We start from the raw sequence: 13797 nt of genomic DNA, 5'->3' as shown, positions 1-13797 counted from the left end.
CCTGAGGGCCCCTGAGACCCCTTCTGGGTCCAGGATATCAAAACTATTTTCAAAATAATACTAAGAGGTTATTTTCCTTTTTCACTCTCATTCTCTCAAGAATGGTGAGGTTTTCCAGACATTCGATATCGCAGCAGACGAATGCAAAAGCAGATATGAGGATCCAGCTGTCTTCGAACTAAGCATTAATTAAGAGATTTGCAAATGGGTAAAACAATGTCATTCTTCTCATTATTTTTTTGAAAATAGTTGTTCTATATAAAGATATGTTATTTACGTTAACATGGTAAATGGGGTTTATTATTTTTTAAAGTACTTTAACAAATAGTTTTACTTTTCCTCAGTTTTCATTTCTAATACAGTAAACATCGATATAATCCACAAACAAAAGCTCTCTGGGGTTCTCAACATTCAAGAGCACAAAGAGGTCCTGAGACCAAAAAGTTTGAGAGCCACTGTTTTAAAGCATTTCAAAGATAAGATGCTGACATCAGTACACTTCGTCCCTGAGTTCAACATTTGTCAATGGCTCTTTTTGTTTTGGGTGAGATTTACACATAATAAAATGCACAAATCTTGAGTGTACCATTCAGAGAGTTCTGACAAATGTATACACAACCCCCTTCATGATATAAAACGTGACCATCATTCTAAAAGGTTCTCTCCTGCTTCTCACCAGCCGGTCCCCTCTTCAACCCCCCCTCACAGGCAGGGACTGGTCTGATTTTTTTTCACCGTAGATTAGCTTCGCCTATTCTAGAACTTCATGTAAATGGAATCAGTATATAATCTTTTGGGTAAGGCTTGTGTCACTTGACGTAAGGTTTCTGAGATTCATCTGTGTTGCTGCACATACCAGTAGTTTGTTCCTTTTTATTGCTGAATACAATTTGTTTCTAAGGCTACATCTCTCAAAAACATAAGGTCCATGGAAGAAAAATAAGATTGGTAACCATGATTCTAGTCTAACCCCTCCCACTTTTTTTCTTTCTTTACGGTTAAAGACACCCAGACTTATGAGGCTAAGGGATATGCTGCCAGTCAGTGGCACCACTATCCAGTGGTGTTGAATCCATCATCTTTCCACCATACTCACTGCCATTTCCTGTTCTCACCTTGTAAGGAAGTTCCTAGCTGAATCTGCAAGAGACCTTTACTACAGGAAATGGAAAGTCAACATCCAAATAATGAAGCTACTAGGCTTCCCTCAGAAACTTGCCTGTCAATGAATGGATAAACAAAATGTAGTATATTGACACAGTGGAATACTGTCCAGGAATAAAAAGGAACAAAATATGGATACGTGTTATAAACATGGATGAACCCTGCACACATTACACCAAGTGAAAAAAGCCAGACACAAAAGACCACATACAGTATGATTCCATTTACATGAAATGTCCAGAAAAGGCACAGACAAGCAGATTATAGACATAGAAAGCAGATTAATGGTTGTCTGGGGCTAAAGTGGGAACCGGGATTAAACGTAAAAGGGTAGGAGGGATCTTAGTGGGGTGATGGAATGTTCTAAAACTGGATTGCGATAATGACCGCACAACAAAAATATAAATCAATGAACTGCACACTTACAATGACTGCATCTTATGGTACATGAATATATCTTGATAAAGCTGTTAACAACAACAACAACAAAAACTTGTCTGTACAAGTGGAAGAAAGAGTCTTGCTCCAAGGCAGAGAATGATCCGTTTAATAATTTAAAGAACAAAGGAGGCAATGTAAAAGACCCTGCTACTCAACTGGAAAATAGTTGTTTAAAACAGCAAGCTAATATAATCATATACTCTTTTAAGAATTTGCTGAAAGTGTTTCATTTTATAAATTTATTTATTTATTTATTTATTTATTTTTGGCTGCGTTGGGTCTCCGTTGCTGCGCACAGGCTTTTCTCTAGTTGCAGCGAGCGGGGGCTACTCTTCGTTGTGGTGCACGGGCTTCTCATTGCGGTGGCTTCTCTTGTTGCAGAGCACCGGCTCAGCACGTGGGCTTCAGTAGTTGTGGCACTTGGGCTCAGTAGTTGTGGCGCTCGGGCTTAGCGGCTCCGCGGCACGTGGGATCTTCACGGACCAGGGCTCGAACCCGTGTCCCCTGCATTGGCAGGCGGATTCTTAACTACTGCGCCACCAGGGAAGTCCGAAAGTGTTTCATTTTAATAAATAAGAGGAATTTATAAATTCACTTTCTCTAGAAAGCGTAGTATCCAGCTATCTGGGCAGGTCCCATAAGATGAGGTAGTCCATTTGCAAATGGGTCAGTTACCACCTGAGCATATGAAGGGGTTCTTTAGGTTGTTTTTTGTTGTTGTTTTGTTTTTTAATAAATTTATTTATTTTATTTATTTATTTTTGGCTGCATTGGGTCTTCGTTGCTGTGCGCGGGCTTCTCATTGTGGTGGCTTCTGTTGTTGCGGAGCACAGGCTCTAGGCGCACGGGCTTCAGCAGTTGTGTCGCATGGGCTCAGGAGTTGCGGCTCACGGGCTCTAGAGCGCAGGCTCAGTAGTTGTGGCGCACGGGCTTCGTTGCTCCGCGGCATGTGGCATCTCCCCAGACCAGGGCTCGAACCCATGTCCCCTGCATTGGTAGGTGGATTCCTAACCACTGAGCTGCCAGGAAAGCCCTTGGTTGGTTTTTTTTTTTTTTTTCACACACACACACACACTGTATTTTATTTTTACAAGAGATAAATAGACTGACACCAAGCATTGTACATGGATGACCACAACAAAAGCAACAATGATTGCAATTACCAAACATGAAACACACTCATACTATGTCATAATATTGACATTCAGTCCAGTAATCCTCCACTGTAACAGCTCCTTTACTTTGCAGTGAAAATTGATTTGTATATTCTTTGCCTCTGAGTCCTGTGGGATTTTTTTTTTTTTTTTAATTCAGACAGAAAGTCACAAAAATTATACTCATCCTCATCAGTTCACTCAGTCCCATGTAATTAATTTTTTTTTTCATCTTGATCTTTTGTTAGCACTTTTATGAGTTCATCAGTTTTTCATTAGAGTTCTGAAAATGCTTATTCATTCAGTTCAGCAGTACAGTCAGTTACCAGAAACCTGTACTTGTCAGAGTCTTTTCCATGAATTTCTTGAAGATGAAACCCTTTTATAGGAACATATTTGCAAAATCATCAGAGTACACCCAGAACTGTCTGTAAATGACAAAAGACTTAAAAATGACCACGGTTAAAGATTTGATGAAAGTTCATAATAATGCAGTTGACAAGAAAATTAGTTATTTCTGAGATATATATTTTAAAGTAATAACTAGGATTATTACTTATAACATTATACCAGAACATATAAGATTTTTAGAAATTTCATGTAATGTCTGAAACATTTATATTAACATATTTCCATACATATTTCCATACAAATACAAATATAAGATTTTTAAAAAGCCAGAATACTGGGTAAATATCTGGAAGCTAGGTTAATTCTCCTACTTTCTACATAAGAAGCTGTTTTTTGTTTTGATGACTGTTCCATGGTGACAGAGCAAGAGAGGCTGCCTTCTTCCCTATGCCCACAAGCCACAGAGGGAAGAAGTGGTAACTAGCGTTCAAAACAGACCCTCCTAGGCACAGAATATTCCTCAACAGTGTAACTGTGCTAACAACACCCCCACGGGGTCCCCTCCGCACTGCTGCTCCTACCTGCAGCCTCGTTCTCCCTGCTGTCCCTTTATGAGCTCTTTTCTCCCTGGCCTCACTCCTCACTGTTCCTCAACCGGATTCTTTACGTTCACTTCTGAGACTCAAAAGCTATCGACAAGGAATTCAGTTTCTGGAATTATTTTTCCAGATCTTGTACGTCCTTCTGGAGCTACCAAATAACCTCTTCTACACTGCCTCCTTCTAGAAGGTTTGTCTGATGGTGCAGTTTGACCCCAAACACATTAGGAATGCTAGATCTGGAGAAGTTTCCTCGTAGGGCATTCAAGACCAGGCGGTACTCCTCTACCACAACCAGACCCAAGTGAGTAAAAAATATCATTCGGGATATGATAGTATATATTTCACAGCAAAAAACAAAAAACAAAAAAAACTGCCATCCCAAATACAAGCTCAAAAACGCCAAAACCTCCCATGGCCAACTGGCCCCTCATGAGGCACAACAGGGGTTAGGGAGGCAAGACAGAGCAGCTGGGACAGAAGAAAGAAGCCCGGCGCCTGGACTGGTCTAGACTGGTCGGGGCTAAGTGGAGAACTGCTCTGGCGACAGTGAGGACCTCCCTGGACACCACGGTGTCCCCCGATGCTGACAGCCCCTCGCAGCCCCTTCCCGGGAGCTGCTCCGCCCACGGCCCACGTGGCCAAGTTCAGTGCACAGCGCCCCACAGCAGCGTCCCCACGCGGCTGCCGGGGCTCCCTCGGCTTCCTCATTGCAGCCCTGGCCCCCACGGCTCAGGCCAGAACCCTCAGGGTCCCTGCTGATTCTTTTCTTACATCCCCTAGGTCCGATCCACCGGCAAGCCCAAACCCGCCCTGAATCCACGCACTTCTCACCACCTCCACTGCCCCCACTCTGGGACCCACGTGCGCTCCCCTTGCCCTCCATCCCCTAGTCCCCACCGAGCAGCCTCAACAAGCCAACTCCCAGAGCAATGAGCAAAGATCCTAACCTCTTACCACCCAGCAAGGCCCCTTCCCTCCTCTTCTCCTACCACTCACCCTGCCCTCAGTGTTCTAGCCACGCTGGCCTTGTTCCTAGCCCCGGAATGTGCCAAATTCATTCCACCTTGGGCCTCTGCCTCGGGCTCTTCCACCGCCTGGAATGACTACCCACGTCTGGTTCCCACTCGCCACTCAGGTTTCAGTTCAACCTGAAATGTCACCTCATCAGAACACTTCTCCGACCCGCCGAGATACGGTGTCCCCCACCCTGCCCACCCCCATCACTTTCCATCTCCCAGCGTGTTTTATGTTCTTTACTGCAGTAACGATACAGACCTGATTTGCACACTGAATCCCCCGACAACAAACTCCATGATTTTACAATACCTGTAAGTCAGGTCATTGTGCCGTACACCTTAAATGTGTACAGGGCTGTATGTCACCTATATCTCAATAAAACTGAAAGAAAAAAAAGAATATAAATGCCATGAAGGCAGATGACTAATCGGTCCTGTTTACTACTGTACCCTGAAGGGCTAGAACAGTGCCTGGCACACAACAGAGGCCTGACTAATACTTCTGGAAGGAAAGGGCATCCTGTCCAAAGGCCATGGCTCGACTCACGCTCTGGGGTCCCTGAGGTTCTGCTCAGAGAGGGAGGGCGCTGCTGGTCTCCTTCTCAAGTACCTGAATTGGAGACGATGGACTAATTTAATTAGACAATTGGCAAAGAGCACTGACAGTAATGGGAAGCTCTAAGCAGGTCTGTGTGCGAAACACAGGCCATGGGCGAGCTCTAGTCAGGCAGACGCAGAAGCTCCCATAAGCAAGAGCTTTGAAGCAGAGAAGAGCAGGGCAGCAGGTGAGAGCGCCAGCTGGAAGCAGAAGATCCCAAAGAAAAGCAGAGCCTGAGAGAGGAGCTGAGTCACTTGATGGGGGTGAACCTTAAGGAAAGGGCAAGCTCCCCCTGCCGAGGGCCCACAGTGCCCTGGGACCCAACTCCAGTGTCCACTGAAGTCCGGCAGTCCTGGTAACCCTGGAGGTTCACGGGAGTACCAGCACCCTTCCTGATCCCTGCAATAAACCCCCATTACATGCGCTAGCACCAGAGGGTCCCTGATCCATGCGGCCAAAAGAGCTCTGCCTAAAACTCAAGCCCTGTGGCCTGGAATTCTAACCACAGACAGAATTCCAACAAGATACAAAATACCTAAGATATTTGCTGTCTGAACTGCACATTTCATACCCAAGAAGTAACTCAATTCTGGGGAACAGGAGCTCACACTCTGAATTTTTCATCAGCCATATAAGAATCCTTAAAGATAAGTACTATTAACTTTCTACAATACCCTACTCTGGAAACTGTGCAAGGGAACCAGGATAAGACCACTTTACAGACTTTCTTTTATATCGCGGGCCCTCCTATCACTAGATCCCCTGAAGTGGTGCCTAATACACTCAGCACAGCTTGACGTAACTGCAGGGTGGGCTGCTATGCTCTCCTGTGGGGGAAGACGCCTTCAGAAAGACTTTTATACATGTGTTATGTGCTTAAAAACATCACCTCAAGAAACTTTTGAAACCAGTCTGTATTAGTTTCCTATTGCTGCTGTAACAAATGACCACAAAATTAGTGGCTTAGAACCACACAAATTTACTGTCTTACAGTTCTGGAGCTCAGAAGTCTGAAATGGGTCTCTGGGGCTAAAATCAAGATGTCAGCAGCGCTGGGTTCCTTCCGAGGACTCCAGGGGAGAATCTGTTTCCTTGCCTTTTCAAGCTTCTATAGGTCGCCTACATCCCTTAGCTCATGGCCCCTTCCTCCACCTTCCAAGTCAGCAGCATCAGGCCAAGTCTCTCTCCTGCTGCTCCCTCTCTGGTCCTCTCTTCTGCTTTCCTCGTCTACGTTCAAGGACCCTTGTGATTGATCACACTGGGCCCACCCACATAATCCAAAATAATCTCCCCATTTTAAAGGCAGCTGATTAGCAACCCTAATGCCTCTCTGCCATGTAACCTAACATATTCACAGGTCCCGGGAATTAGGACGTGGACGTCTCGAGGGGCCACTCATCTGCCTACAACCCCAGTCCGTGTGGGTCACAACACAAACACCACCCAGCAAAACACCACCTCGCTGTCCCACTCCCCACCAACACCCCTGAAGCAGTCAGTGCTCCACAGAGGGTGTGTTTGTCTTTGCAGAGCTGAAGATAAACAAGGTTCACCAGAGGCAAGTTGCTGACGTTGGCCGCTAGGCCCCTGAGCTTCCCTTTTCAATTCCACGTGTAGTTCTCAGCCACCCAGTACGTGCCAGGCAACTGTTAGGCTCCGTGGGAAAGTCAAAGGTGAAGAGAGCAGGAATCTTGGGAAGTCAGGTCTATGGAAGAATACCACGCAGAACCAATAAGGTCGTGGATTTGCAGAGGATCGTGGAGTTCACTCCCTTTGAGAAGGACGGCAGGGCCACAGTCTCGAAGGAAGGGCAGGATTTTACCAGTGGGGAAGGGCAGCCCGAGGAAGGGCATGGAGCTGCCTAAGGGCATTTGTTTTCCCCATCTTGGTTTCTCCCGCCTTACATTCCTAGAGGAACTGGCGCTTTCACCTCCTCTCTTACGGAACTGCAGGCTTCTGTGAGAAGATGAGGGAGGTGACTTTTCAACTCCTTTTCAGCTCCCAGAGACACCGCCTTGGACAAGCTGCCTCACCTCCCAGCAACAGGGCAAATTAACTTCTGTGCTCAGGTCTTCTTTCCTTTTTTTTTTTTTTTTTTTTAAGTTTTAAAAATAGGAATTCCACCATCACCTGCCTGAGAGGGTTATTGTGACTTAGGATAACATAGAGACTCCAGGAGGGCGGTAGTTGCTCAGTTGGTGCGAATTTTCTTCCCTCCTCCCACCCTAGCAAATGAACTCCCTCCACGCTCCCCTCCAACCCCTTTCCCCGGGCTCTTCCCAATTTGATCACCCTTCTTCGCCCTTCCATCAGGACGGCAATCAGCCATTCAGCCTCTACAGAAAAAGGAAATTTGGTCCTGGACTACCAACAAGGAGAAGATAGGCAAAAGGAACTCTGGGGCTTCCTGCATAATTTTTGACAGTTAACACGGGGAAGGGGAGATAGGTATGAAACCCCAATGTCAGGGGAAACTGTCCACACTGATCCCGATTATGCAAACACACACACACACACACACACACACACACTGGCTTCACCACCCTGCTTGGTGCTGCCGTTGGACCTGGTTCACGTTGTTTATCACAGCCCTTGCTAACTGTTTTACAACTGTCTGTTTACCCCCACCCCAGGTTTGTGAGTTCCTGGAGGACAGAGACGGTCTTTTCTCATCTCTGCAGCCCACACTCCCATCTCCGTGCGGCCCTTTAATGGACACCATATTATGATTAAAGACCAAAGAAAGCGCAAGAGAAGAGAAACTGCTTCTCTTCAGCATGGTTGCAGAAGAATAAAACTAATTTAGTCATTTGTGTGAATGGTTCCCATTTACAGCTAGTTATTGCACCTAGGATTAGAAAGTTCCTCTATGGAAAACTTAAAACTTGGAGGACGAGATGCTCTAAACCTTTAATCCTTGGGGATCAGGAACAGAGGGTAACTATACATATGTATACAGGGTTACATTCTAGAAACTTGTATCCCAAGGTTATCTTACAAGTCCAAATTAAAAGGTCTCCTCAAATATCCACTGGAGCAGAAATCCACTGTCCAGAAAGCTACTGCTTATCTTTAAATACATAAAAGGACTGTCTCTTCCCCCGCCCCCCAGACATTCCCACCAAGATTCCCTAATAAAGAATTACATAAAAAGAGAAGCGATGGGCTTCCCTCATGGTGCAGTGGTTGGGAGTCCACCTGACATTGCAGGGGACATGGGTTCGAGTCCTGGTCCAGGAGGATCCCACGTGCCGCGGAACAACTGGGCCTGTGCACCACGGCTACTGAGCCTGCACTCTAGAGCTCATGGGCCACAACTGCTGAGCCTGCGTGCCACAACTGGTGAGGCCCGTGTGCCTAGAGTCCGTGCTCCGCAGCAGGAGAGGCCACCGCAATGAGAGGCCCGCGCACCACAATGAAGAGTGGGCCCCACTGGCCGCAACTAGAGAAAGCCCGCACACAGCAACGAAGATCCAATGCAGCCAAAAATAACGTAAATTTAAAAAAAACGAGAGAGAGAGAGACAAGTGAAACCAAAACCAACCACAAAAAGCTATCTACTAGATGTGTTCAGAATCCGCGTGGGTGATTTACATGTGTGACATTCCTCACAGTGTTAAGAGGGCAAGAACCATGAACTATGTTCTAGAGTACATAGCTCCTCTGTGGAGCCTTAGAAAGTATGGACAAACCAAGAATGCATCCATCTAGCATTTGTCAGGCAGGCATTGGAAAGCCACACTAAAGACCCCAGTCAGACACGTTATTTCCCTCAGTTTACAGATGAGAAACTTGGGCTCCTAATAAATGTCAGCTGAATGAGGACGCAGAATGGATTCAGCCCATTAAACCTCCTCTTGCCTCTTATTTGCCGGGTACTAGACACATTCACAGACATTATCTCAGTTAATCCTCACTTCCACCCTGCAGGGGAGCTTTATCCTGCCCATTTTACAGTGGCAGACAGGAAGCCTTAGAGAAGGTAAGCCATGAACTTCTAAGCTCTGCCTTGGGGAGAGGCGACTTCTTCCCCTCCCAAACGTCCCAGTAATTGAACGCACACTGCGGGACCAAAGCAAGATGTTTCACTACAGGGCTTCTCAGCACCACAGCGTGGGAAGGACGTGCATGCCAGCTGCATGAAGCTGGAATCCATCCGCACTGTCACTTGCCCAGGTGGACCACGGGGCACATTCACACCTAGTCCCAACTCCTCAAAGACCCTATTCCCCCACCCGAAGTCAGTCTTGCCAAAGACCCTTCAGGAGTTCAAGACTTTGCACGTTCAGGGACAGATCACATTCAGAGCCCCTAGGCCACTTCACACGACTGGGGAAAAAACAACCACAACTTCCCCTGCACTTAGTTCCTCCCCCAAAGAGCTGTTGAGCCTCATCTGGAAACAGCTGGGAGGCAGCAGTTAACAGGAAACCAAACCAAAAAAAAAAGCACAGAGTGTACCAGGGAGAGTTAGGCGGCTAGAACGAAGAGGCCAGGGGACAGACAGGAAGTTGAAGTTAGAAAGAGCCTAGGCCACAAACAGTCAGACAGAAGAGGAGGCCCAGCTGGCCTTCCCCTCAGCCCCAGGAGCAGAAAACCTGGAAAACAGTGATGAAGGCTCACACCGCACTGAAAGGGAAGTTAGGCCACCTCTGGGGTTAACTCTTCTTTCCTCCCTGCCCCCCATATCTCAACCCCCCTTCTCTGAAAGCCAGCTAGTGGTCGTGACAGGACAGCTGAGGTCAGAAACTCACTTCTGTTCTCATGCTGCTTTCTGGGCCAGAGGCTACAGCCCAGACAACTGGTTCTGAGTCACTCCTCTGTCAATCTGTACCCGGGTTCCACACTGCCAACTCAACTCTGGGGCCATCCAAACGAGCCTCACGCGGAGACACAAAGAGCATCTTCATGAGAAATTACTAGGTGGACACATATCGGGGACCTGCGGTGGCAGGACTCTGCCTGGGGAATAACAGCAAAGCAGGAGAGCCAAAGGGGCTGGAGGTCCTGAAGAACAAGGTAAGCCTCAGACCAAACTAAGGGTGCATTTTGCAACCAAGAAAGTTAAATGAGCAATGGACAGTTGCCAAAATATTTTTGAAAGAAGTGAAAAAAAAAATATCATTACTAAAATTCTTTGGTGTTATTTAATAATAAGCCTTTAGGTTATCCAAACTGAGGGCAAAGCGGGGAGACGGGTTTATTTTTCCTTCAGCAGAGCTTAGGTGAGTGCTTTCGAGCCCATGCCTCCCGCTACTCAATCAACCATTCTCTCTTTGTACGCGGACAAGTTTATATTAAAATAAAGAAGAGGATTAAGTTCGCTTAATAAAGCACATTCCTGTCTTTCACCTCCAATTTTGTTTGAAAGGGCTCTCTCACACTGTAGCATATGCTACAATCTAGTTGCGTTTGATTCCAGTGAAGTGCTCAAAATTTGAGACTGGGTAAGCAGGGCTAAACGAGGGCAGAGGGCTGCAATCTCAATGCCGTTTGGTTTTTTTCTTAAAAAAAAAACAGAACATCTTCACAGGCTAAGTGCCAGCTCAAGCTGGCAAGACCAGAGAATCAGAGCAGAGCCTAACCAATGTGCCACGCAAGGGGGGTTGTAGGAGAGCTCTGGGTAATGTAATGCAGCCATGTGGCAAACAAACCATCAGGGAAGCCTTCAAGAGAGGAAATGGGGGCGGGAAGAGTGGGGTGCGTTTCAGGAACATAACAAAGGAACAAGTTGACTAATCATTTATTCCAGAGGGGAAAATGCCACCCGGAGCCATGTATATCTAGTGTTTCAACTTCAGGTAAATGTGTACCTTGGATATATTTGGGGCTCCCTACTCTCCAAAAAAAGGGGGGTGGTGGTGAGGGTAACGTTCCTACTCTTCTTTACACTGTTTCTGGAGTCTCCAAGGAAACTTCCCCTGCGCTGCCTGCAGACTAGACCTGAGACAACCCCAGCCAGCCCAGTTACGACTGCAGTCACCTCCACTCTGCGGAGATGCTATCATGGGCTTTGGGCAGGGCTGGGCTGCTCTGTACTGCAGCTGGTCCGCAGAGGTTCTGCTGCTGAGGCAGAAATTATCTGAAGCAAATACCTAACAAACACACCGAGAAAGGGAGACTGAAAGGACACGTTAACCCGTGAGGACCACGCATTTCTGTGACTTAGAAAAAAGGGATCTCCGCCTAGAGCCGGAGATCTGTGGGTCAGGATGACCTGTGGGTCAGGATGGTGCCTGGGATGCCTGCCCTAAACACTGACATCTCCATATAATGTTTCAGAGCCAGCCCAAGAACCCTCCAGCTTGCCAGGAGGACAGCCTGCACCTCCAAGAGCTGTGGCTCCAAGTCTTCCTAGGAGGCACCCAGGGCCCCTCCGAAGTTGGGGGAGGGCTTCCCAATAAAAGGGGATGTGAGAGGACCCAGCCTCCCTCTGCTGGGACAATAAGAAAAGTAGCTCACACTTCTGGAGCAACTAATTATGTGCCAGGCACTGGAATAAGCACTTTACCTATCTCGTTCCATCCCCACAGCAGCCAATGGAGGCAGACACTACCGTCATCCCCTCTTTATAAAGGAGGAAACAGGCTCGGAAATTTGACTCAACCATTAAGTACTGGAACCAGCGACTTTAAGCCACCCTGGACAGGTGGTCCTAACCACTACTGGCAATTGCTGGAAACACACAAAGCTTTTGGGGGAAGGGTGGATAAAGTCGCGTAACACAAGGTACAGCCTGTATTTACAGCTTTTTCTTATCCGAAATCGGTGGCCTCGGAATTGGAGGTGAGGGCCTGGATGGGGAACGTGAAGCCGGAAGAACCCAAGCCCTGCTGACAGGGAAGAGGCCAGGACCCCCGCCCCTCTCGCTTCCACTAGGGACCCCAGACCCATAAACCCTCCCGAAGAGGGAAGACCCAAAGGGAATGCCTGAAGCCAAGAGGTCCCCAGGCGGCCCAGCCCTCCACGCTTGTTTTGTCAAAGGGAGCCCCGCTCGAGAGGTGGGGCCGGCCGGTCCTACCTGTAGGCCAGGGTCATGCACTCGAAGAGCTTGGTGAGCGAGGCGTCGATGGACAGGTGGCAGGAGCTGGTCTTGCCGAAGCTGTAGGTCTGGCACGTCTGCTTGTTGACCGTGTCGAAATCGTAGCCCTTCTTGGGCGGGTGCTCGCGGTGCGGCGACGACACCATGAAGTGGCCGCTGTGGATGATCTGCTGGCGGCGCGGAGGCTCTTCGCTGCCCGACCCGGCCTTGGGCGGCAGTGGCGCGGCGCTCGCGTGGCCCCGGGCCGGGGTGGCCGCGCCGGAGGCGGGCGGCGGAGACGGCTCATCCGTGTCCGAGTCGTCGTCGTCCTCGGGCACCTGGGGCTTGAGCAGCACCGCGCGGCCCCGGCTGCGGGGCCGGCGCGGAGAGCACATGAAGACGTCGGCGGCCATGGGGGGGCCCGGCCGGGGGCATCCCCCGGAGCCCGGGGCGACGCGGGTGAGCAAGGGTGACGGGGCGCCGGCCCGGCCCGCGCGCCGACTGTCCGCGAGCGCGCGGCGGGGCGGGAGGGGGAGGGCACGGGCCGTCAGGGCCGCCTCGGCGCCGGCCCCGGCGTGACGTCACCGGCGCGTCTCGGCCAATCGGGTGTCCGCTTCGGCCTCTTAAAGGCGCAGGGGAACCTTTCCGTGTCTGGGCGGACAAAAAAGGGGGGCAGGGGTAGGCAGAGGCCACGCCTCCCGGCCCCGCCCCTCGCCACCCCCTTCCCTCCGGGGTGCTGCGGGACTTGGTAACCGGGTGGTGCCACTCTCCAGTGTCTTGGCCTAGGAGAGGCGTTGGCCAAGCGGGCCGTGCCGATCCCGCCCCACGCTCCGGGGAATCGTTCTGCGGCCTCGCCGCAGGCCGGGCGGGCGCTCCACGTGGTGGGTGGGGGTGGCGCTCCTTCCGTCTCCCAGGCCCTGCAGGGCCCGGAACTGTGGCTCTTCACAGATGTTGCTGGGCGCTGTGGGTTTTGTCCGCATTTTATTGATAAAACTGAGTCGCTGAATACCAAAGGGGTTTTTCCAACGCGAAAGCAAGCTTCATTGGACTTCCTTGGTGGCGCAGTGGTTAAGAACCCGCCTGCCAATGCAGGGAACACAGGTTCGAGCCCTGGTCTGGGAAGATCCCGTATGACGCGGAGCGACCAAGCCCGCGAGCCACAACTACTGAACCCACGTGCCACAACTACTGAAGCCTGGGCGCCTAGAGCCTGCGCTCTGCGACAAGAGAAGCCACTGCTCGCCGCAACTAGAGAAAGCCCGTGCTCAGCAACGAAGACCCAACGAACGCAGCCAAAAATTAATTACTTAATTAATTAAAAAAAGAAAGATCACTAACGCTTCTCACCTCCACAAAGGTGGAACCTGCCTTTTTAGTCAACGTTAGTTAAGGCACTTTCCCAGGGCATCGCAACTAGTACGTGACAGAGCCACTAAAACTCAAAATACTG

General features: G+C 49.2%; 1 protein-coding gene across 3 annotated transcripts in view; it reads right to left on the bottom strand.

Annotated features, from left to right (window-relative positions):
* MLXIP (MLX interacting protein) overlaps positions 1-12870 on the bottom strand; it is a 62139-nt gene extending 49269 nt beyond the window's left edge. For 2 of the 3 annotated variants that reach the window (XM_082355883.1, XM_082355884.1), the window contains exon 1: positions 12348-12868. In XM_082355883.1, the coding sequence (XP_082212009.1) occupies positions 12348-12760 (413 nt within the window). In that variant the 5' untranslated portion in view covers positions 12761-12868. Of the gene's footprint in view, positions 1-12347 lie in introns of all 3 variants that reach the window. The other variant, XR_014234526.1, reaches the window with a different exon arrangement.
* Between the last annotated feature and the right edge of the window lie 927 nt (positions 12871-13797).

Source organism: Balaenoptera borealis, assembly GCF_965194805.1.
Source record: "Balaenoptera borealis genome assembly, chromosome: 14".
Classification (NCBI taxonomy): Eukaryota; Metazoa; Chordata; class Mammalia; order Artiodactyla; family Balaenopteridae; genus Balaenoptera; species Balaenoptera borealis.
Note: the sequence above shows the minus strand (reverse complement) of the source record. Positions and strands in the feature narration are given on the sequence as shown.